This window comes from Doryrhamphus excisus, linkage group LG11, assembly GCF_037039965.1.
Source record: "Doryrhamphus excisus strain RoL-2023G ecotype Guam linkage group LG11, RoL_Dexc_Guam_v1.1, whole genome shotgun sequence".
NCBI classification, from domain to species: domain Eukaryota; kingdom Metazoa; phylum Chordata; class Actinopteri; order Syngnathiformes; family Syngnathidae; genus Doryrhamphus; species Doryrhamphus excisus.
The window spans coordinates 5,088,613-5,114,925 of NC_136367.1; the positions used below are offsets into that span (position 1 = coordinate 5,088,613).

The 26,313-nt window shown below is 39.4% G+C and overlaps 1 protein-coding gene across 1 annotated transcript; it reads left to right on the top strand.

Annotated features, from left to right (window-relative positions):
- The first annotated feature begins 1,978 nt into the window (after positions 1–1,978).
- enpp1 (ectonucleotide pyrophosphatase/phosphodiesterase 1) lies at positions 1,979–25,912 on the top strand. Its single transcript, XM_078794676.1, has 24 exons — positions 1,979–2,148; positions 8,674–8,752; positions 10,965–11,034; positions 11,742–11,772; positions 13,855–14,068; positions 14,143–14,222; positions 14,345–14,464; positions 14,576–14,685; positions 14,767–14,832; positions 14,927–14,999; positions 16,099–16,207; positions 17,233–17,364; positions 17,510–17,541; positions 17,656–17,783; positions 19,348–19,417; positions 19,572–19,659; positions 19,759–19,943; positions 20,013–20,052; positions 22,487–22,644; positions 23,544–23,658; positions 23,817–23,891; positions 24,881–25,013; positions 25,173–25,317; positions 25,395–25,912. The coding sequence occupies exons 1-24, from the start codon at positions 2,038–2,040 to the stop codon at positions 25,545–25,547; spliced, it is 2,517 nt and encodes an 838-aa protein (XP_078650802.1). The 5' UTR covers positions 1,979–2,037; the 3' UTR covers positions 25,548–25,912.
- Positions 25,913–26,313: the final 401 nt, after the last annotated feature.

The following is a 26,313-nucleotide window of genomic DNA, read 5'->3' on the forward strand; positions in this document are numbered from 1 at the left end:
CTTTGCGGTTCAATAAAAACAAACTCCATAAGAGTCATATCTAAGTACCTGTTCGGTTCAATAAAAACAAACTCCGCAAGAGTCATATCTAAATACCTGTTCAGTTCAATAAAAACAAACTCCACAAGAGTCATATCTAAGTACCTGTGCAGTTCAATAAAAACAACAAGACTTTCCAAACTTGTGTAACTCTACAGTACATTTATTTTCTGAGTTCCTTCGAGTACTGAGTACTTATTAACGCAGTGAGTGCTGTCAGGTCAATATTTTTTGCTGTCAAAGAGTCAATGAGTCGTTAATTGGGCTTGTCGATTTAAAAAGGAAACTAGAACTTTGAGCGCTGCTGCTGAAAGTAATTTGATGGATTTATGCACAGTCAAAACAACGTTTTCGTATGCTAAATGTAGCATTGTCATAAGCGCTGAGTTAAATGTTTAAGATTATAGCGAGGGGGGAAGAACACAAATGCCGCATGCGTTTCATCCACACGGAAGGTCAGGGACTCTGCTCGGAGACGTGACGAACAGTGGTTGGTCGGCCACCCACATTGTGAGCGTCTCATACCGCATCATCGTAAGGAAAAACTACACATGGTGTAACACGGAGTCCTCATACAACCTTCCATGTTTTTAATGACAACATCAAACCCTGATTTGGTTGCACAATGGGACCATACACAAACACACACATTCACAGCAGGGCAAAGATAAACACCAGCTGAGAACAGATGACCCCGGGATTGTTTGCGAGTCAAGAAAAGGCTGAGGTCAGAGGTCATGAGTTCCAGCGTATTATCAAGCGATCATGTGACACGGCTGGACATGAAGAAAACCAGGCTGGACCTCAGAGAGTAGAATAATATAGCTGCTTGTTTTACTTCATGTTCTGTTCACAGGGTTTATATCACAGTAGGTAAACACATTTAGGATCTCAGTAACAGCGTTGCAACATCGCCATCTGGTGGATGCTTTTAGCCACAGCTGAACTTCAGTGTCGGTACTGATAGCTCAAGCTCTCAAGCTAATTATGACTGTGAAGTGTACTCACTTACATTGAGCTATACGGCAATACAAGCTGCACATTGACTACTCTATAAGATAAGATAATGTTTCATTGTTAAAGTATTGTTCCTCATGAAAATAATTGGAGATATGAGATCTGTTCAAATAAATATTTTTTATAAAAATAAAAATCCTTTGCTGTGTGTGTCCAGTGCCCCCTTTTTTGTTTAGAGTTTGTTTGTACTACTGTTGACATTTTGAAAAAATGTATGAAAATGAAAAAATAAATGAAAAAATAAAAATAAAAATAAAAATAAAAATAAAAATAAAAATAAAAATAAAAATAAAAATAAAAATAAAAAAAAAAATAAAAATAAAAATAAAAATAAAAATAAAAATAAAAATAAAAATAAAAATAAAAAAAATCACAGTGACAATTGGGAAGTAGTAAGACTCAAGTGTGATTATTTAATTTAAGGTATTTTAAAGAATATTTTTCTTTTTTTCTCCCACATAGTTTTATTTTAAAATTAAGATAAAAAATAAAAAAAATAAAATTAAAATCCTTAAAATAGATACATAGGGGTCAAATTAAAACCAGATCCCAAACTTTATCCGGATACAAAAAGAGCATGATATAAAATACACATTTTAAAATGACGTCGCAGTACTCCACTCTGACCGCAAGATGGCGACAGCACTCAAACGCCCCTACAAGTCTCGTCATTGCAACTTGAAGCAACAGATAGCTAGGATTTTAGACAAGTCCCGACACAAACCAATGAATGAATGAAGTTGGTATTTAAACCCACTACAGCCCACTGTGACGTGTATTAGTTTCACAGTCAACCCAAATAGTGGAACTTCACTTGGCATGTCCTCCCGCGACTTGGAAAAAAAAAAAACTTTGCAGACGTCAAAGAAACGAGGCGGTGCTACACTTGAGTCCACTTCCCATACTTTTTTAACTCCACACACACACACACACAGAGACACAGACACAGTGTCTGTGGCGTGGGACACCCGGGCAGCCGTCATGGAGGCTAAGCGGACAGAGGAGCAGTCTATGTCCGTGCTTGGGACCACCTCGGAGCCGGAGGGTCAAATGACACAGAAAAAGAGCAACCGTTGTAAAATCATCTCTGGGGTAGGTTCACCATCTATGCACATCCGAGTGGGAGTGGGAGCTTTGTTTTGTTAGAAGTATCCATAATTCCAGTGCTTTGTGACGCGCGTTGTCATTCATTTACAGGCAGCCCCCCCCCCCCCCTCCTCGCTGTTTAAACTGGCAGGATTGCCTGGTAAAGGTGGGCGAGTCGATACCGATGTCGATAACACAGTGGTGTCGATATCGGGGGGAGACCAGCATTATTAGATCGATATGATTATTTTCACAAACGTATTTTTTGTGATAATTGTTGATATTGTTACATTGCTGTATACTGTTGTACAGCGATTAGCGTATAATATATATTTTAAATCAGAAAACGTTTACCTTGTTAGCATCCTATTAGCGAGCTAACACAATGGCAAATTACGTCACCCGTCTATTTGTGTACGGACATAAAACACATTTTATAATTACAGTTTCACACGCATAAAACAATCCTAAATGTATATAAAATATGAATGAAAAGAGCTAAACCAATATTTAAGGACCCCGAAGGCACACCGCGGCAGCGAGACACCACACTGACACCACCTTCCTGTTTTGCCATGAGTTATTTCTTAAATTAATAAGTCTTGCCTTCTTTGTCAAAATGCCGGCATTGCAAAGTTCTTTAGCTCCATTTTGGGTTAAAGTATGGAGGTGGTGGTGGTTGATCTTGCTGCTACATCGCATCTTTGGGTCAAAAATCCTGTCTTCAATAAAAGTAAACATAACCTTAAATGTTCATTTATGCTTTATATGGATTTATATGCATTTCAAATAATTTCTGTGTGTAAATCTAGAATTATTAAACTGTAAAAATGTGTTTTATGTTAAAGTGTTTGAACACGGAAGCAAGATGTTGACACCCTAACGCCAAAAGACAGGGGGGCCAGGAGTGTCTCCCCAGTCAGGGTTTAGTGGTTCAAGGGTCTTTTCCCAGCTGCTGGTGAAATTCAGCCCCTCATGTCTGCTTGGGATCCCGGAAGAGTAAAGTTACAAGTGAAAGGGGATATTTTTATGTTTTACAACGCTATTTATTTTTTGCAGAACTTGCAGGACAATACAATAAAATAAAAAAAGTCGCAATGTTTGCGTTGGCTGTCATTAACCTGTGCAGGTGTAGCTCATTTATCTGATGATTTTCCATCAGAGACGTTCAAGTGAGGTCACTGTCAGGTCAGAGGATCAGTTTACTGCGTACACGGGCTTGTTATGCATCACTAATGTTAGCATATGCAGATATTTGTGTCTTACTATGTCCGCTAAAGAGGAAAACACAGCACCACATATTGTTTACTCTTCGTGGAATGAAGCCTAGCCACAAATATTCGCGGGTAAGGTTAAATCGGGAATCTTTGCTTAAACTATGCATTGCAAAAAAAAAACATTTCTGATGTTAAATGACATTATACAATATGGCTTTGACTGTGCATTAATACAAAAATAGACACACTTTGACCAGCGGTTTAGCGGCGTATCTTCGGTGAGCACCTTTGCAAGCTAAATAGCATCAAAGAGGCTCAGGAGAAGCCTTGATTATTGACATATGTGGCAAACTGGAGACTGCCATCGGGTTTTTCCTGAAATGCATCTGTTTGTAATTGAAACACGAGTCCTTGTTAAACTGGAATCGTATTCAAGAGCTTGCAAAAAAAAAGATTACTGCAGACATTTAAAACTAGCACCAAGTGTTAAAAATAGACTATATGTATTTTTTTTTATTACCATGATTTGTGATAGGACATTTGGCTGTTTTCTGACTTCCTTTCCAGGAATATTTGCTTTTATTGCTCTCTACTTTAAGATCATATGATCCTTTATCATCATGTCTGACGTCTTGGCCGCTAGGCATACCCATCAAAACACATTTCACCCCTGTCTTGAAGTCAGCAGAGCTGAGGGTGTCTGAGAGTCTTCCAATTCACTTGAGTTTGGGGGCAAGAAAATTTCTAAATGTTTGAAATTGTCATGATTCCACCAAGTGGAACCAAATGTCACAAATAAGCCACCTATTGGAATCCACTGGAATGTAATGGCGTGAGCCAAGTTGCGGCAATGATGCTAGGAGTCCACTGAGCCGGTGCCAGTTGGTGCCAGTTCAATGTAATTTGCTGCCTAGTGTCACCAATAAGGTGCCTAGTGGCGTGCAGTGGCTCAAACTGCCTCCCAACTGGCTCGTGGTGGCCCGTAACGGCGGCAAAAATTGAGTTTGGTGGCAAGAAAATTTCAAAATGTTTGAAATATTTGTTGCATGTCCACCAAGTGGAACCAAATGTCACAAATAAGCCACCTATTGGAATCCACTGGAATGTAATGGCGCGAGCCAAGTTGCGGCAATGATGCTAGGAGTCCACTGAGCCGGCGCCAGTTGGTGCCAGTTCAATGTAATTTGCTGCCTAGTGTCACCAATAAGGTGCCTAGTGGCGTGCAGTGACCCAAACTGCCTCCCAACTGGCCCGTGGTGGCCCGTAACGGCGGCAAAAATTGAGTTTGGTGGCAAGAAAATTTCAAAATGTTTGAAATATTTGTTGCATGTCCACCAAGTGGAACCAAATGTCACAAATAAGCCGCCTATTGGAATCCACTGGAATGTAATGGCACGAGCCAAGTTGCGCCAATGATGCTAGGAGTCCACTGAGCCGGCGCCTGTTGGTGCCAGTTCGCGCCAATGCAATTTGCTATGGCGCCTGGAGTCGCCAATAAGGTGCCTAGTGGCGTGCAGTTACCCAAACTGCCTCCCAACTGGCTCGTGGTGGCCCGTAATGGCGGCAAAAATTTAGTTTGGTGGCAAGAAAATTTCAAAATGTTAGAAATATTTGTCGCATGTCCACCAAGTGGAACCAAATGTCACAAATAAGACGCCTACTGGAATCCACTGGAATGTAATGGCGCAAGCCAAGTTGCGGCAATGATGCTAGGAGTCCACTGGGCCGGCGCCATTTGGTGCCAGTTCGCGCCAAAGATGTCATTGGCACGTAGTGGCTCGCTGTGGCCAGTAGACTCTAAGCATTACTGCTAGTACAACATTGGTTCTATTGCTAATGTATTGTGCAATATACTTTTTAATAAGTGACCATGGGGGTCAGGGAGGTTACTGTAAATGATTAAAATATAAAAATGCTAAAAAGGGAACAAACATATCAATATTTCTTACTACCTCCAACATGTTAACACATTTTTGCTACAAGTCTTGAATTTGGAAAGCAATTGAAAAATGAAACGACTCCTCGGTCAAATCAGCGCTCACTTTTGACACTTTGAACACAGCAAATGCCAAGAACTGTTGTGGAGTGCGTACCAGACAGGCTGTTTACTTTCACAGACCACAAAGCCTTGCAGAGGAGCCAGCTCACCCTCGTTATATCCTCCTGTATAGCGGCAGTAAAAGCTATCCTCACACCAACACAGACGCCGTGACCGCAGCATATTTCCATACCTGTCTCGGAATTCTAGCCTGCTCTGTGTCGCTCACTCAAGGCAGATGACTCCCCAATATTAAAAAAAAACACAATCTGGAGGGATTATATGTCTATACGTGCCACAAAAGTATGAATATTTAAACAACACAAGTGAGGAGAGAATTTCCTGCATAAATGAACACAACACTGCATGGTCTTCTGTATGTTCACTCCTCAGTCACACACAGTGGTAATGTACATCTGGAGATACAGCTGCCCCGGGGTAGTCACATTCGTACGCCAGTGTGGGCAGCATTGGAGGCAAGTTGGGTGATGCGTCTTGTCGTGAGACACAACAACAGTGACTGGGTGGAGGGAGCAAGAATCAAACCAGCAACCTTCCCCGTTTGTGGATGATCTCCTGAGCCACTGGCGCCCTTTTACACAAACTTACATAATAAGTGTCATGATTAGGATTAAAAGCAGGCTGAACAAGTTCATAAAAATGAGTTTATATAAGTTAGTAACTTAATAAACGTATTTCCTGGTGTCCTCCGGATTTAATAATTTCACGTATTTTAACACGTATTTTCTCCTTGTGCATGCGTGGGTTTTCTCCGGGTACTCCGGTTTCCTCCCACATTCCAAAAACATGCTAGGTTAATTAGCGACTCCAAATTGTCCATAGGTATGAATGTGAGTGTGAATGGTTGTTTGTCTATATGTGCCCTGTGATTGGCTGGCCACCATTCCAGGGGTGTACCCCGCCTCTCGTCCGAAGAGAGCTGGGATAGGCTCCAGCACCCCCAGCGACCCTCGTGAGGATAAGCGGTAGAAAATGAATGAATAAATTGAATATTTTCATAGGTAGAGCATACAGCAAAGCACCTTCTAAGTATGTGTTTTAACATTATTAGAGCCCTCTAGACATGAACTAACACCCCTATAATAATCTTTACACTTATATGACCCCAATATAATATTAATTTAAGACATAATTAAGCCAAATAATGCTTGTGTTTGATGCTGTAAATACATTCTGGTGCTAGAGGAGCGGAGTTGGGGGCTGGACAGGAAGTGACACAGCTTGGCGTGGGTTGACAGGTATGAATATAATCCTATGGTAGGATCCTATTTCTAAGAATAAGTTTTGACACCACCGACAGGACTAAACCAAGCTGTTTTATCAATATTCGTCCATAATAACTAAAGCAATGCTGCAGGCCCAATGATAAAAGTGCAGGACTCTCCCTGACTACATAAACCCATCTGCAAAAATCCCCTCTAATTATAAAGCCCCGCCCCCGCAGCCAAGCAAGGAGCAGCCTTTCAATTATGGGGGGGGGGGGGGGGGGGGGGGGGGGGGGGTAACATTTGAAAGCAGTTTGTGGGAAAGACGGGGCAGATTAGAACATCTGGCTAAGGAAATAAATGATAGCTCATTGTTAGTAATTATATGTGAAGAGGTAAAGTATTACTGCACTGAGTTACTACAATAACGTACGACTCTGATGACTCTGCAAGGACAAATTAATTAGCTCACATTCCGTTAGGACGGAGAAAGAGCAGCTTCTCTCGCTTGGCAAACCACCTCCAACTAACAGATGTTAGCGTTTACATCGACTATTTTGTAAACAGCAGTCAGGCTTAACCCAGGAAGTCAAAGTCTAAGTCGCTTGGTGTGACGTGTAGCTGGACTTGCCGTTTATATTGATAAGCATCATTAATATTACCTGATTGTTCAGATATTATCATGCTAAGTTTCAGATAATGAGGTTTGCACATATGGAAGTGAGTCCTGAAAGAAGTTTGGGATGGATCAAAACGCTCCGTTTCAAAAGGCGTGGTAAAACAGACCCCTTTGTGATGTCACAGAGGGGCCTTATTTTTTGTATTTTTTTGTCCTGTCCAGCCATATTATATGGGCAGATAACTTCCTGATATGGTTCATAGTTAGGAAGCTGTTTGGGCGTGTGACCAATGTGGGCATGCTATGCCTTGGTATTACGATGGCCCCTGGGGTCCTCTTGGGGGTGCTGTTGGCTGGTTGGGTGACTTAATAAGACCCAGCTGCCAACTAATCACTCTTTCCTTCTCCTTCTCCAGACTGGCAACATGCTGCAGGTCCTTCTCCTAATTTTGGCTTCGTTCGTTAACATACATACATACACATTTCCAGGCGTGCACGTATTGTACTCATGTTCACTTGCATTGTTGTTTTATTTCAAGTTTGGATTTGGCATAATTTGGTCAAGTTTGGTTTGGTTTGCTTTAAGTATTGTTTGGCTAGCCGTGCGTCCGGTTTAAGTATTGTTTGGCTAGCCGTGCGTCCGGTTTAAGTATTGTTTGGCTAGCCGTGCATCCGGTTTAAGTATTGTTTGGCTAGCCGTGCGTCCGGTTTAAGTATTGTTTGGCTAGCCGTGCATCCGGTTTATGTATTTTTGGGTTTACCGTGCGTCCGGTTTAAGTATTGTTTGGCTAGCCGTGCGTCCGGTTTAAGTATTGTTTGGCTAGCCGTGCGTCCGGTTTAAGTATTTTGGGGTTTACCGTGCGTCCGGTTTAAGTATTTTGGGGTTTACCGTGCGTCCGGTTTAAGTATTTTGGGGTTTACCGTGCGTCCGGTTTAAGTATTTTGGGGTTTACCGTGCGTCCGGCTTAAGTATTTTGGGGTTTACCGTGCGTCCGGTTTAAGTATTTTGGGGTTTACCGTGCGTCCGGTTTAAGTATTTTGGGGTTTACCGTGCGTCCGGTTTAAGTATTTTGGGGTTTACCGTGCGTCCGGTTTAAGTATTTTGGGGTTAACCGTGCGTCCAGTTTAGGTATTGTTTGGCTAACCGTGCCTCTGGTTTAAGTATGGTTTGGTTTACCATGCGTCCGGGTTGTGGCCCTCCAGCTGGGTTGTAACAATATTGACGTACACAGAAGCCGTCTCTGTGAGGGACCTGGAATTTTCAGTCAGCGTGAATGGCTGAACTTTGCCAAATTGCTATCATTAGTTGACGACAAACGTAACGTAAGTCGTAAGTCCCTTGAACAAACAAAAACATGTAGGGGATATCAAAACAAAACAACGAAATAATTGAGTTTAATAAATGCAGAATGTTTTTTTTTTCCATTGCAGGCTTTGATTCTGTGCTTATTGATCATCATCGTTGCACTGGCCTTTTCGCTGAGCAATAGCAGCAACAGCAACAAGAAAGGTAGGTTTTACTGTGTATTGGTCAGCCAAAGGTGACGCATAGATATGCAGTCTTTACTGCAAGGAATTTTAAGTATTTGTTATGCAAATGTATCACTGTGGGTAACATTTCCACCCTTGATATATTATTTGCCTGGATAAATAAAGGTAAATAATAATATTCTTATTATATTATATTATTATTATTTGACTGGGTAAATAAAGGTTAATAATAATAATAAAATAAAATTATATATAATATTATTTATATACTATTATATATTAATATATTATTATTAAATAATTATTCTTATTTGTCTGGGTAAATAAAGGTAAATAAGAATATTATTATATTATTATTATTATATATAATATTATTTACCTTTATTTACCCAGGCAAATAAGAATAATGGGTAAATAATATTATTATATTATTATATATATTATTATTATTATTATTAACCTTTATTTACCCAGGCAAATAATAATAATATACCAAGGGTGGAAATGTTACCCACAGTGATACATTTGCACAATAAATACTTGAAATTCCTCGCAGTGGTGTAGCTGTGGCCATTTTAAAATCTTTTTTTAGTAGAGTATTATTAAATTGATACTTTTTCTCTCTAAGGCTACAACAGTCTTTTTTTTTTGGTCCCCCAAAAAGCCAAGAGAAGTAACCTTAACACCGCATAGTGGACTATCACCTTGCAAAACAGTTTAGAGACACAGCGGTGACATCGAACACTTTACTACAGGATACGGTTATCATAAAGACCCAAAAGGTTTGTTGTCCAAATTGTCTCGTGTATCTTAGCAGCTGCCTTGCCGACAGTGCAGCTGTCCCCATCCTGGGTGGGGTACCTCATCCGTGGCGGCACCCTCGTTTGACTTCTATGTCCTATTTCACATCGAATGAAAACCATATGGAAGGAATTAGACTTAACCACAAGCACACCAGTGTTATTTTGGCATAAGGCAGATCCGTGCATCTTTTGTAGGAGGGGTTGTAAACGTCTCATGCATGTTTCCTTCTCTGGAAAACATGTTCAAAAATGGAGGAAATGACTGAAGAACACTTTCATTGATTCCGTTACGAGAGAGTTTCCCCTCACCTACTCTCCACCACATGATCCCCAGAGACAGAAATGGGTCGTTTTTCATTTCTGGTCTGGCGAGGTAGGAAGTTTCTCAACAACACGCTAGGAACGTTTTCATCTCATGTCCAGCCAGAAGATGAGAAGCATCTTCAACAGAAGATACGTATCTTGTTATTTAGACACATTTATCATGTGACCTTCGGATAGTCCTGTGACCGTGTTTATTTTAGTCACGCTAGTTAAAAGCGGTGTCATACTGAGATATTTCCGATGTTGTTCTGCTTGTGAGTGTGAGTCATAATCAGGAAAAAATGAGGGCGTTTTAATTTAAAAATACAATATTTAAGCCAGGGTGTGCCATGTGTTTTTGTTTGTTTATTGGTTTGCACCAAATTCTAGGAATAAAAAAACAGCATAAATGGATGGATTAGAATGTAAAGAAAAGCTGAAATGCTGATACAAATAATTAAATTAAGCAAGAAAAACTGTTTGAAACTTTTTGAAAACTTTTTACAAAATTTAAAAAATTACATACAAATATCAAAATGTTTGGACACCCCTGATTTAAGACTTCAGTTTGTGCTGAATTAAATTAAATACCGTATTTTCCGGACTATAAGTCACACTTTTTTTTTTTTTCATAGGTTGGCTGTTCCTGCGACTTATAATCCAGAGCAACTTATAAATGAAAAAAGTGTTTATGTTCCATAAACACTGGACACCTTTTCTGTTCATGTTTATTTTTTGTGTAGCTGAATAACCATTGTGTTAGCATATCTTACACCTATTCAGCCTGTTCTCTATTCTTTTATTGGTAGAACTTGCCTTCTAAGAGGACGTAATGTCTGTTTTGGTCAAGTAGTTAAAATAAATTACCTGCAAAAAATGCGACTTGTACTCCAGTGCAACTTATGCATGTTTTTTTTTCTACCTAATTATGCATTTTTGGCCTTGTGCGACTTATACTCCGGAGCGACTTATAGTCCAGAAAATACGGTAGTCACTTTTAAATACAAGCAAATCTCTTAAAAGTTGAAAAGGGATACCTTGTACCAGATTCGGCTATAGTAAATATTCTGTATTATTTACCATATATACAGTAAATGTAACCCAGACGTCCTCTCCATTTTCCAGGTGATGGTGAGCTCTGGCTGCAGTATGAGGCGGCATTACTGGAAAATGCAAAACCACAGTGTCCATCAGGGTAATTATTTACTTTTGGAATTCCACAAAGTCGCAACATTTGGAATTGAGGTGTTTAGAATTTGACTTAAAACGTGGTTAGTTTTCACCTACAACAAATGAATTCAAATAGGTTTCTACAGTTAATGAGAACATGGAAGTCATTCAGCATCACGTTTCGAGGCGTCGCTGTATTCCCAATCCAAGTTGTCCTGCTTTCATAAACATCAGACCCACTTTCACGTCTTTTTTTTTAATGTGATGTATCCAGTTTCATGAATAACGGCCTTGACTTGTGGCGTGAGTGGAGGCCATTGTTCCCATGCGGCAGGCTGTTTGGCAGCTTTGGCCCCAGAAAACAAAAAGGATTCTTTTATCGCTGCCTCAGAGTTTTTAGTGGTGGAAGTGACGATGTGGAAAAATAACTATGTGGAAAACGGGGCTAATGACTCGTAGTACTCAGACATGTGTGGCCCAGACGGACATTTGACTTTCCCGTTTTCGCCAAGGTTATTCTTCAAACAAGGTTCACGCCTTTTAAGATTGGGTGCGTGTTCTGTAAATTCAGCTGAGTGAGCATATGGGTGCAATACATTCTTACACATGGGAAATGGGTGGGTGTCTGTAGATTTTCATAGCTTAGTTTCACAACATGATAGCGAAAAGCTTCCAATTTCTTTCATAACTATGAAACTCTTTGGTAAAGTTTTTTATTTTTCACTTTCATAGCAAACCACCGGCTAAAGAGTTGATAGAAGCGGTTGGGAAAGGGGAATTTCTTCAGCAAAAATTTGTTTAGGGGTGGGCAAACGACAGCCCGGGGGCCACATGCGGCACACCAAGTGTTTGAATCCGGCCCACCAGTTACTTTCGGAGTGTTTCAACTTTTAAGATGTCTTATTCAGTAATAATAATAATTTCGTAGTTTGAGGGAAATGAGAACATATAGCTGATAGTATGACACAATAAGATGTAGCAGGAGGGCTCGGTGTTGCCAACTACATTTAGTGAATATTCAGGCCCCTTCAAAAAAACCCCAAAACAAATGGGACTAAATATAGCATCTTTTGTCCGGTCTTTCTAGACACTTTTGGAGAGAATTTTTAATTTCTCCGCTTCCGGGTACGCCCACTCCACTGTGGTTGATCACATTCCCAAGTGCTACCGAGGACTTCCAGATACGTACGTCCGCGTTTACAGAGTGCTGGCAATCTGCAGCCCATATAAGGAAGTCTGGATCACATGGAATCGTCTGAATGTTGTGATGCTCTAACTCCATAGAGTAATAATGACATAACACGCCTCATACATGCTTAGTCTGCCAAAGAATAAGATGTAGCAGGAGGGCTCGGTGTTGCCAACTACATTTGGCAAATATTCAGGCCCCTTCAAAAAAAAAACAAAACAAATGGGAACAAATATAGCAATTTTTTTCTGATCTTACTGCACACCTTTGGAGAGAATTTTTAATTTCTCCGCTTCCGGGTACGCCCAATCCACTGTGATTGATCACATTCCCAAGTGCTCCCAAGGACTTCCAGAAATGTAGGTCCACGCTTACACTGGATCACATGGGATCACATGGGGACTGTCTGTGAATGTTGTGATGCTCCAACTCCATAGAGTAATGACATAACACTCCTCATACATGCTTGGTCTGCCAAAGAATAAGATGTAGCAGAAGGGCTCGGTGTTGCCAACTACATTTAGCAAATATTCAGGCCCCTTCAAAAAAAAAAATGGGAACAAATATTGCAATTTTTTTCCGGTCTTACTGGACACTTTTGGAGAGAAATCCACTGTGGTTGATCACATTCCCAAGTGCTCACGAGGACTTCCAGAAATGTAGGTCTGCGTTTACTGAGTGCAGGCAATCTGCAGCCCATATAAGGAAGTCTGGATCACATGGAACCGTCTGTGAACTTTGTGATGCTCCAACTCCATAGAGTAATGACATAACACTCCTCATACATGCTTGGTCTGCCAAAGAATAAGATGTAGCAGGAGGGCTCGGTGTTGCCAACTACATTTAGCAAATATTCAGGCCCCTTCAAAAAAAAAAAAACAAAACAAATGGGAACAAATATAGCAATTTTTTTCCGGTCTTACTGGACACTTTTGGAGAGAAATCCACTGTGGTTGATCACATTCCCAAGTGCTCACGAGGACTTCCAGAAATGTAGGTCCGCGTTTACTGAGTGCAGGCAATCTGCAGCCCATATAAGGAAGTCTGGATCACATGGAACCGTCTGTGAACTTTGTGATGCTCCAACTCCATAGAGTAATGACATAACACGCCTCATACATGCTTGGTCTGCCAAAGAATAAGATGTAGCAGGAGGGCTCGGTGTTGCCAACTACATTTAGCAAATATTCAGGCCCCTTAAAAAAAAATAATAATAATGGGAACAAAGAAAGCAATTTTTTCCAGTCTTACTGGACACTTTTGGAGAGAAATCCACTGTGGTTGATCACATTCCCAAGTGCTCACGAGGACTTCCAGAAATGTAGGTCCGCGTTTACTGAGTGCAGGCAATCTGCAGCCCATATAAGGAAGTCCGGATCACATTGACATCAGTAGAACTGTTAGAAAAAACTCAGTCCAACCGAGCATGCAGAGCATTTATAGGTTAGAAACGTGGAAAAAGCTTAATAGGTCCCCTTTAACAAGCGGCCACAAATGGGACACAAATCTTTGAATCATTAGTAGACAAATTAGTCTTCCTCTTGTCTTTCAGTGTTCTTAGTGGGACTTTATTTCTTCTTTCGGGGCCTCAAAGAGCCGTTTTGTGTTCTCTGTAACACTGACACACTGCACCGCATTCCCCCCCACACTGCCTAGGCAACAATAACAGCAGTCATAAGTCATGCAGTATTGGTCCAATCTCCCTGCAACAAACCTATTAGTACACCGCTGAAAGCATTACTACTAATCAGGGATTCCTGGCTCTTGATCAGTTTCACCAGGTCTCCCCTCATCCTGGTGTCGTTGGATGGTTTCCGGGCGGAATATCTGAAAGCTCACCGCAGACACCTCCGCGTTATCTCCAAGTTACGTAAGTGACAAAGAAGCACTTGTTAATTATTAAGATTAAGATGCATCCTGATGATGTCACACATTGTGTTGCAGAAGCCTGGGGTACAACTACGCCATATTTAAGGCCCGTGTATCCCACAAAGACGTTCCCGAACCACTACAGCATTGTCACTGTAAGTCTTGTGTACAGTTTACTTAGATATTGGAAGAACTTGTACTTGAACTGCAATGCCCCCTAATTAGTGAAGATGCTATAATTTTATTAGTAGATTATGAATCTACTTTCGTGCTACAGGGTCTTTACCCGGAATCTCATGGGATTGTTGACAACAAGATGTACGATGTAGAGCGGAATGCATTCTTCAGCTTGAAAACCGAGGAGAAGTTCAACCCTAAATGGTACCAGGGAGAACCAGTAAGTGACGCTGTGTATTGTAACGACTGTAATTATATACGTATTTACCTCAAATAATTGGAAGGGAGAGAGGCTGTCATTTCAGAATCCATATATTGTTATTCTCTTTAGGTTTGGATCACCGCCAAGCATCACAAATTAAAAACAGGAACCTTCTTCTGGCCCGGCTCAGATGTGGCCATCAATGGCAGCTTCCCGGATTTCTATAAAATCTACGATAAGTACGAGCGACGCTATTTACACAATGCTGTACTTTAATGCAGAGTTACATAATATTACTGTTTGCTGATGTTTACGCACAGAAGCACCGCGTTCGAGACCAGAGTGTCGACGCTGTTCGAGTGGCTGGATTTAGCGCAAGACAAACGGTATCTCGGGTTTCTTTGTGTAGTCCACACAACCCAGACGGGCTGTCAATCACGCTGCCCTCGGAGAAGCTGACTGCTGAATGTGTGATTTCAGACCCGACTTTTACACTTTGTACCTGGAAGAGCCTGACTCATCAGGACACCGCTATGGACCAGCAAGCACCCAGGTAAGGTATTACTTGGACATGGAAGTAGTCCACTAATCAGTCAACTGCATCACCAAAATATTCGACTTAAAGAACCCACAGGTAACGATGCAAACATATATAATACAGTTCAACAATGAATTAATATTAATACTATTATAAATATTTACTCATGTTAATATTAAATATATCAATATTCTATTAGCAGCAGCATTTTATCAACAGCAGGGGTCTCAAACTCAAATTACCGCTGGGCAAGGCTGGGCCGCATTAGGTCCCCCCCCCCCCAAAAAACGCATTTATTAGAATAGAAAATAGAAAACTTTTTCAGTGCTTTGGTTCCGATTTTCTACAATAAAAGCTGTGATAAAACATTCCACTGTTCTCAAATATCTTACTTTTTATTTTTCCTGCACAAAATAAGATGAAAAATAAAAAAAACATATCGAGAATAAAAAAAATCAATCAGTAATAAATATAATAATAATAATAATAATAATAATAATAATAATAATAATAATTAATAATAATAATAAAAACTTAAGAAACCATATATAGTTGGTGGGTAGACAAATTATTTTTTTCAGATTAAAATGAACAAAGCATTATTAGAGCCCTGTAGACATGACAAAACACGACTATAGTCACATTTATACTCTTTTTATTTACAACATATTGCGCAACTGCAGGGTCTTGGGACACATGCTAACTCGCAAACTAGAGAGCTAGCGACCTAAACGGTAGCCTTCAAGTTATTTCCTTTAAACTTAAATAGCCAAAAACTTACCACTTCCACACGGATAGGGAGGATAACTATTAAGTTATTTAACCTTTAACATGAACATTAATCAAACGTCATATTTTTTTCTGGGTACATGATACCATACAGCATCCATATCAAACTTGCGCAGGCCACACTAACATTAAACTTTCATATCAAGGCGGGGGCCTCAAACTAGTGCGTGTTTGAGACCCCTGATCTACAGTATTTACTTTCCATTTCACGCTTCATCACCCTGAAACATTTACTATGTCAACGTCATGGAGATGATGTTTTATTTGGAACGAGTTGTTCAGGTGTCTCACAAACCTGGCTAACTTTTTAAACCGTATTGTTCAGGTCATGGATGCTCTCAAGAACGTGGACCGGATTATGGGGACCCTGATGGATGGCCTGATACAGAGAAACCTGCTCCACTGTGTCAACATTATAATTGCATCGGATCACGGTGAGGTGAACGCTATTTACACGAGGTAGTAAACCATAAAACGAGAGACATTATGAATGTGGAGGCCTGACTCTGACGTTGAGCAGCCTAAATTAAATTATTATAAGAACTGAAACCAAGAGCAGAGAAAGTTTTTTTTTTTGATCACGTACCGAAGTACGAGGTGATATGACATAATGGGTACCATAGTAACTGTAAAAATAAAATAAAAAAAATAAATAATAAAAAAACTTAGTTCAAGTTTTTTTAGTAGTAATATGTTAAAAATTAAACTAAGTTCATTTATTATTTTTTAAATATTTTTTTTATTATTTCATTTTTTTTGTCACATACCGAAGTGCGAGGTGATATGACCATACAATGACATAATGGGTACCATAGTAACTGTAATAATATGTAAAAAATAAATTAAATTAAAAATAAAAAAAACTCAAACTAAGTTTTTTATTAGTAATATAATAAAAATTAAACTACGTTTATTTATTTATTATTTTTTAATTATTTTTTTTTATTTTATTTTATTTTTGTCCCGTACCGAAGTAGGAGGAGCACCCAATGACATAATGGGTACCATAGTAAGTGTCAATATAGTGATATATATAGCACATCATGACTGGTTCAAGACTCTTCATCCTTGTATTTAGCAAACATCAACTGCTTGTATTGTTTCTTGAATTGGCTCATCGTTGTGCATTGTTTGATTTCCTTACTCAATCCATTCCATAGTTTGATTCCACATACTGAAAAGCTATGGCTTTTTAACGTAGTCCTAGCATAGAAGTGTTTCAGTGGGCCTACACTGAAGCCCAGATGGCTCTAAGGCTTAGCGTCGTCTTCCAAATGTTTAACTTAGTTGAGTCATTGCTGCCATTAACCAATACTCACATGCCAAGGGGGAAGTAGAAAATGAGTGCGTAAACAAAGTTTGTATCTTCAAATAGAAATGTAAATGAAACTACAATTTTTGCTTAATTCTGTTGACTAAGACAAAATGACTAAATATTCACCATTGGTTTTTTTTCCAGGCATGGAAGAAGCATCATGCGAAAGGGCAGCGTTTGTCTCCCCCTACGTGAACAACACAGACGACTTCACTGTCATCCAAGGCCCGGCTGCTCGTATCAGACCCAGCCGCCTCCCGGACGACTTCTTTTCCTGTGAGTCCCCCCCCCGATAATGACCAACTTCCTGTCTTCCTACCCTAGCAGCATCCCTCAGTGTCAGTTTATTTTCAAGAGGCGCCTCTGACCTTGTCCTGACTGTGAATATTCTTTTGTCCCCCCCATCCCTCCCTTTCCACAGTTGACTATGAGGGCTTGGTGAAGAACCTGTCGGTATGCGGAGAATTCCAAACGTGACATTTTGTATTGAGAGAAGTGCATGAAAGATTATCTGCTTGTCAGACCGACCGCTATGTGTTGATCCTTTATGGTTTGTGTGTTCTGAAGTGCAGGACGCCCGAGCAGCAAATGAGGCCGTATCTTAAAGAGCACCTCCCCAAACGGCTGCACTTTGCCAACAACGCGAGGATAGAAAGAGGCCACCTATATATGAAAGAAGGCTGGCAGGCGGCGCTGTGAGTGATGATCGGAAATCATTTTTACTAACTTAGGTGCTCATCTTTAAACTGGCACTATTAATATAAATATTAGCATAGCGGGCTATGAGGTGTCAAGTTTATTGCACATACAGTAAGGCGGTACTATTTTCAGGCAGCTTGTTTTAACCCTCCTCTTGTGATTTACATTTTAATGCATAAAAAGAATCACATAACATTTATTTATTGCATCAAGGCTTTTTGACTTTGTCAGGAAACTCTATTTCAACAAAATAAAACCAAAAAAATAATTTTAAAATGGTCTGGTTGAAATTATGACCACTGTATTGTTGGGTCGGTTTTAACCTGATTATAATAATAATATGATTATAAAGCAATATTTTGAGCCAAAACTGAAATCATAAGTGTACAATTAGGAGAATTCACTCATTTGACTGGTGGCTGATTTCACATTTATAATTTGGATCATGGAAAGAATGGCCAGAAGTACAGTGAACCAAGATCTGGACCTGTTCTGCTTTTTGATTTCAGTTTATACTAAAGTTCTGTTGCTGAAAACAATAACTTTTTCTACCTTTTCTTGACATTAATATTAATATATATGGGTCAAAATTCACCCAAACACAGATGTTTCTTTAGTGATTAATACTAAAATTAGAAAATAAATAAACTAATTGATTTAAGAGTTTAAGATGTTCTATAGCTCTCAGTAATAGCCAGGTAACAAAAGAATTCAATTTATTATTTATTATGATTCTTTTGAGGTTAATTTTACAATTTTTGGACATTGAAATGGAGGGGTATAGTGACAAAAAAAAGGCCTACATGCCCACACCAAAAGTATTAAAAGCAACATTTTCATGGATGAGGAAGCCTAAGAAGGTAACCAAGACATGAGAAGCAAATTTGATGGTAACTTATTGTTTTTAGTGTATTTTATAGCTGATTTAATACATGGGTCAAAACCGACCCGTTAACATAAGAGATGATACCAGAAATCTAACACAAGAGGAAGGTTAAGTATCACTAACATTCTTAGCTGTAGTACAAAGTACAAGTACAAAGAATTTAGCCACTGTACAGAGTACGAAAAATAGAGAACCACAATGTCTATCATCACACTTAACATTAATTGTATTAATTTAATTAATTTAATTTAATGTGTGTTCAAATGAAATAAAACCATTACCATTAATTTATTGCTTTGAGTTGCAAGCTACTGTAGTTAGAGTATCGAACGCGTACGAGTGTAGTACTTCTATGATCTGCATATAAAATTAATTAATTTAATCCACAATGTTTGAACTTGGTTTGTGCTGATTTGTTTGACATTTTAGATATATTTTACCAGAAAATTTTGAATTTTAATTTAAAAGTTCAACCGTTTTAGGAGTTCCATAGCTGTTTTGTAATTTTATTTTATTGTTAGTTTTTTTAAGAGCAACATTTTTATATTGCATGTTTCATTCAAAGTACTCTAACTTTAATGCACACGACATTCCTGATCAACTGCTATTTTGAGCTTAAAATTAAATCTTCACGGTATGACCAAAAGCTAAAATGCACATTTCGATGTGTGCAGAAACAGAAAGGAAATCAAGTACTGCACGGGCGGGTTCCATGGTTCAGATAACCTCTTCACCAACATGCAGGTGAGAAAACCGCAGCATGTTCCTTTAAATATCCTCTATTAATAACAATGTCAAATATTAGGGCGAGAGGCAGGGTACACCCTGGACTGGTCGCTGAACAATCATTCAGTCATATTCATATCTATGGACAATTTGGGGTCGATTGTTTTTCCAGGCAATCTTCATCGGTTATGGTCCAGGATTTAAAAGCGGCGTCGTCGTGCCTCCTTTTGAGAACATTGAAGTCTACAACCTCATGTGTGGTAAGGTCACATGTCAAGTGCAGCTTTTATCGTGTACTTATATATATTATTATTATTATAATATGTATGATGACGTTATACATGATGCATTTACTCCAGATCTTCTGGGTGTTCCTCCTGCTCCTAACAACGGTACACACGGGAGTCTGAACCACCTCCTGACGAGTCCAGTCCACTTCCCAGTTCACCCTGCACAGCTGTCCCATGACATCCCCTGTGAAACCAGTACCCTCCGCCCCACCGTCGATCTAAATTGCTCCTGTGAGCCCAGAACAACAGATGAGGTCAAATGATTCTTTTCTTCCTCGCTTTTCTTCCACGTACATTTGAACTAAGAAATGTTGTACTTGCAGGAGGAAGAGTTGAACAGAGTAATGATTACTACAAGTGATGGTGAGTAGTTTTTTTTTTGTATTTAGTATACATTCATGATGCTAAATATAGCCGCTAAACCCAGCAGCCCTTGCGGCACAATGTGGACCAAAACAGCAGCACCTAATAGTCATAGAAGAGCAAGCAGTGATGGATTCTTTCAGCATTCCTTTAATAAGCGATAGATTCATTCATTTTCTACCGCTTTTCCTCACGAGGGTCGCGGGGGTGCTGGAGCCTATCCCAGCTGTCTTTGGGCAAGAGGTGGAGTACACCCTGGACTGGTGGCCAATCACAGGGCACATATAGACAAACAACCATTCACACTCACATTCATACCTATGGACAATTTGGAGTGGCCAATTAACCTAGCATGTTTTTGGAATGTGGGAGGAAACCGGAGTACCCGGAGAAAACCCACGCATGCACGGGGAGAACATGCAAACTCCACACAGAGATGGCCAATTGTGGAATTGAACCCTGGTCTCCTAGCTGTGAGGTCTGCGCGCTAACCACTAGACCGCCGTGCCGCCCTTAATTTGAAGTATTTTAAATATTTTCTTTTCTCTCACATACTTTTATTTTTCAATCTCACTGAAACAAAACCATAACAGTGATGTTTTTATATCCTTGTTAGCTTGTGGTGACTGTGTAGTTGGAGTGGTTTCTTTCTTTTGTACTGGACTATGTACGATACAATGACTAATCATGAACTGGTTGCTCTGGTTGGCACGTCTGTGCGCTAACCACTCGACCACCGTGCCGCCATAAGCGATACAATCACCAATTAAATCCCTCCTACACAATCTGGAGGTACATGCTACAAAAGTGGGTGGTCTCATCGGCTGCCACTTGGATTTTGTAAATGAGTTTCCCATGACGTGCTATTGTGAGCTACAGATTAGTTCCGCCCTTTGTGCTTGGGTAGGTTGACATTTCTTTGCGTTTAGTCCTTTTATTTAGTTTGCTAGACGTTATTATCCTATGCATTGACTAAGCATTCAAATCAATTTTCCCACTGAAATGAATTAAAATGCTATTAATCCGTACAGCCTCTGTCACCGTGTCCGCTGTTTACAAATGACTACTTCTGCTACAGTACAGTGCAGATCGTAGAAGTACTACACTCGTACGAGGAGGTTATAGCGTTCGATACTAAAGTTGGAGTACTTTGAATGAAATATGCAATATCAAAAATGTTGCTCTGAAAAAAACAAACAAAAAAATAAATAAAATTACAAAACGGCTGTAGAACTCCTGAAACAGTTGAAAATTAAAATTCAAAATTTTCTGGTAAAATATCTAAAATGTCAAACAAATCAGCACAAACCAAGTTCAAACATTGTGGATTTAATTAATTATATATATGCAGATCATAGAAGTACTACACTTGTACACGTTCGATACTCTAACTACAGTAGCTTGCAACTCAAAGTAATATATTAGTCACAATTATTGCTGACTAGAGGTTGGCCTATTGGTCAAATATGCATATTGAAGCTAATTTTACATATTCTTGGGTGAAATTAATGGTAATGGTTTTATTTCATTTGAACATGCATCAGATTACAATTGAATGCATCCCATAATCAGTTCACAGTTCCACATGTCCAAAAGGAGTAGGAAGAAGCAAAGCTTATTAAATCCTACCCCTCCATCTGGTACTTTTACAATCAGTAACTGACATTTGTTCACTTCCTGCTTTCCTAATATAGTTTGTTTTGTTTTGTTGTTTTTTCACGTATCAAGGTGATATGACCAACATTTGTTCACTTCCTGCTTTCCTAATATTTGTTTTTTTAAATTGATTTTATTGTTTTTAATTTAATAATTTTATTATTTATTTATTTATCAATTATTATTAACACTTAATATTTTAAAACTTAAAATAATTAAAATAAAATATATATATAATTTAATAATTTACAAAATGTTTAATTTTTAAATTTTGTCACATACCGATGTACGAGGTGATATGAGCATCCAATGCCATAATGGGTACCATAGTAAGTGTCAATATAGTGATATATATAGCACATCATGACTGGTTAAAGACTCTTCATCCTTGTATTTAGCAAACATCAACTGCTTGTATTTAAGCATAAAGGGATGGAAATACAAATATAAAGCATTCAGAAGACATTAAAATGAGATGTAGTATTCCATACTGGTCACTAGGTGTCAGTAATGTTACTTTCTTGAGGCTAATGTCATGAATGTAAGAAAAAACAAGAAACTGTCAATGCTAACATGTGAGTTTGAGTCAATTGTGTCTTATCTATTATGTCATTATTATTATTATTATTATTAAACTATAAGTAATACGAGTGTGAGGAAATTCATACCTCCATTTTAGAACATTCCGTGGATGCCCTATGGATTACATTACGGTTGTTTACAATTGATAGTGTTGTATTAGAAGCTGGAAGCGTAATGTTTGTCTTTCCTATTTTAGCTAAAGCTGCCTTACGCCGCCTCCACCACCCTTTCGGCATCCCCAGCGTCGTCCTACCAGACGCCACCTTTTGTCTGCTTCACCAGGCAGACTACATTATCGGATACAGCCAAGACCGTCACATGGCTCTTTGGGTGTCGTACGCCCTCCCACGTGCGGTGAGTGGGCTGCGCCAAAGTGTCTTTCATCCCTAAACATAGCCTCGGCTGCTCGTAGTGGTTTGGCTGGAAAGTCAAATGAGGTTTTTAGGGTTTGAATTCCTCCTCCAAGCTGCTCTTACTCATCTCCATGATTCAGGTTTCTCTTATTGTTCTTATTGCATGCTTGAGTCTTTGTAAATAGTGACCTCAGGCTGAGTGAGTCAATCCACATTGGGGTATTATACACCTTATGTAAATACACCAGCCGGGTAAAGAGGTGTGAAACAATGGCGAGCTTGCATTATTCAACCCCAAATATTTGCATCTAATCAGTAACTGCACACATCTTAAAGTGCCTGAATTAGAAAAATACACAAATCAGTTTGTACTGCATGTAATTACATTAGCAACTACTTTTTGGCCATGTGTAAACGTGCTCCTAAATGTGACTTGCAAGCATTATTTAGCGAGGTGAAACATCTTGACACCCAGTTGTGGCCTCCCCAGCTATGTTGGTGGGGTTGTCTCCCATTCCACATGTTATTTTGGGCCATGTTTCCTCGTGTTTACTTGCAGGTGTCCATTCATTCATTAATTCATTTTCTACCACTTTTTCCTCAGTCAAATGCAACTTGGAGTTGATATTTTGATCATGTGACATCTAGAGTGACTTACTGATACCATAAAGCAGCATTTTGGTGCAATTTAAGCCCAACATGATCCCTTTAAATCATTTTGATAACATGCGGGAGGCAGTGGGGGGCATCCCTTGCTCTCTCACTACCAATATTTCTATTTAATAAATATGCAGGTTTTGCATTTGTCAGATATAAATGTCTTTCCAGAAAACATTGAATCTGGTTTATGGATCTATAATCGATAGATATTCAATACATAACACATTTCTGCTCTTTCAGCCCATAGTCCATTACTTGCATCCACCACAAGAGGCGTGCGTTCGCGTCGACGTTCGCATACCACCGGCCACCAGCCAGACGTGCGACAACGCTTACGGATTTCTACATCACCCCAGTGAGTTTATACTCCCCCCCCCCCCCCCCCGGATGCTGAATTAAAGTATTGTAATACTTTTCTAAATGACTATCAATCCGTCTTTTAGTCGGAAACGATGAGAGAACTAGCCGATTTAAATGGCATGAGCGTCACATACCTGTCTAATTTTCTTCAAGGTCTGACCACTGATGGATTGATGACAGACTCCCTCATCACCAGCAACATGGTGCCAATGTTCCCTGCATTTAAAGGTGAGGTTATCTGGCCACATCTGTGTCATGTATGGCCATAAAAATGCATTTTAACTGACAAATAATTGACTTTTATCCTTCCTGGTAGGGCAGTGTGAATTCAAATTAACTTTTTTGTCTAAGTTTAAAATTGCATACTGCAAAGTATTGAGAGGGGTCCAATATTTTACCACACTTATGTACTATATAATGTAGTATGATAGCCATACAGGCAGAATGCTAGATTCAGGTGTGCAGGTGTACCTAATATTGTGGCCAATCAAAGCAGGTTAGTTACCAAAGTATGTGCACTGCCGGCTGAACAGTACAAAGATTATTGTATTGTAGGTAGCACGCCTGTTTTATGATAACTTCATGGAATAAGATAAATATACGTTTCACTTTGTTTCCCCTTCTTCACACTAGATGGGTGGAGTCACGTGACCACACAGTACCTCGTCTTAAAGGGGAATGCACACACAATCAAAAGACCTACTTTACTGACAACGGGCGAAGTACATGATCGTAGTACATTTGTGTTTATCTCCCAGCCCTACTTCCAGCCATCATTTATAGCTCATAAAGCCTCCAAAATATAGAATTTAACCAGCACTCTACAATTTAATGTTAAGTAACTACATTTATCCACATGATTCATCTTTGTTTTTGGAAAGTTAGCATAATTTTTCCACATTTTGTGCAATCAAGATAAGATGGATGGTGTTGTTGAAACAACAACATGAAGGCAAATGTATCCAACACAGCTCTGACTTAACTTTTCCTGGGACCACCCAGTAAATGGAAACCACCGTGAGAAAATGTTCAATTAGCGTGGAAATGCTGACGCCAAGTGGCAAACATACGCTACTACATGTCAGAAAATACACAGCAAGGACTTCGTTCTAGTAAAACTACAATAAACTGTTGCGTCCATTCAATCGTAATCATCATAAATACCATGTCACTGTTAAAAAAAACTTCCTAACATACTGAATCCCCCCCAAATATAGACGTTTGGAACCATTTCCATATTGTCCTGCTTCCCTGGTATGCAAATCAGCTGGATGGGATAAACGTCCTGAGTGGTCCAATATTTGATGAAGACTATAATGGAAAGGTTGACGCCTACAAGACATCTGCACCGTGAGTCCGTCACACATTTTTGTCTATTTGATTTTTTTAATTAATCATACATGCAAAAAAAAAAACAAAAAAACGCTGCACTAATCTTAGAAACTCAAGACCATACCGGAAGTGGTTTTAGGACACCATTCCCAGAAATGACAGTCTCTCCTTCTCCAGGAACGAGGCCCACATCCCCACACATTTCTTTGTGATCCTGACCAGTTGTGGCAATTCCACTTTGGCTCCTTCCAACTGCAAGGGTCCTCTTAAAGTCCGCTCCTTCATCCTACCCCACAGAGAAGATTACACAGAGAGCTGCTCTGTGAGTAAACGCCATCGTGCGTCAAACGCATTCCTACTACGGCCGCACCTCTCAATGTGTCCCCCTGTTCTCTCCAGACGGGCTCAGATTTTAAGTGGTTGCAGGACTGGATGCAGCTGCACACCGCCCGCGTGCGGGACATCGAACTGCTGACCGGACTGAGCTTCTACCATGATAGGTTGTCCGTGGAAGAAACACTACAGCTTAAGACTTTTATACACAGTGCTTGAAGTATCATCGGGTAATGTTTATCTGAAGTGATTGCACTTATAAAAAGGATTTTTGTACCGAAAATGGTTGTAGATTCCTATCAGGTTAGAAGATCGAGAAAGAAGAACCAAAGCTTGGACTGACACAACCCCAAAAAAAACCCCTAAATATTCTGGCCTTTACATGTAAGGTTTGAAGGATTGTACATTTAATGAGTCACATGACCATACTACATCTTTTTGATACAATGTTGATTTTAGTCCTATGTAAATCGGGTAATATTTGTCAGTATGTGTTTGCACATGTGTAGAACTTGAATGTACTTTTTTTTCCTGGATTAATGTAATTACACACCTTCCCTAAAATGGGACAAAAAAACAACAAAACACCAACAGGTCCAGAAAATGATTTAAACAAACCCTTTACGGTTTTATAGAAAGTACTGTCAGGCAGGGTTGAAGTGGCTTTTCCAAAAAGAGTATATAGCGACCCCCTCAGGTCACACGCAGCATAGCACTGGTAATTGTGTACATTTCGCCATGGTCAAAACAGTATTACAGGTTTCAAATTTGTTATATTGATCAGATATAAATACATTAAATTAATTTGACTAAATATTTCAAAACATATGCAACTTTAAAAATATGAATTATCATTTGGGAACAAGTCATTTTTGGTAGAATACATACATTTTCAGGGGCTCAATATGTCCATGATTGGCATTATTGCAAATATACATGCTTGTAAACCCTTTAGTCATGTGAGTCTTCACATTTGGGATGTAAA

Excerpts from the sequence above, each read along its gene's own strand:
- enpp1 (XM_078794676.1), top strand. The coding sequence starts at position 2,038 with ATGGAGGCTAAGCGGACAGAGGAGCAGTCTATGTCCGTGCTTGGGACC. Across the intron at positions 14,069-14,142 it reads CCGCGTTATCTCCAAGTTAC|AAGCCTGGGGTACAACTACG; the intron begins GTAAGTGACAAA and ends ATTGTGTTGCAG. Across the intron at positions 14,223-14,344 it reads ACCACTACAGCATTGTCACT|GGTCTTTACCCGGAATCTCA; the intron begins GTAAGTCTTGTG and ends TTCGTGCTACAG.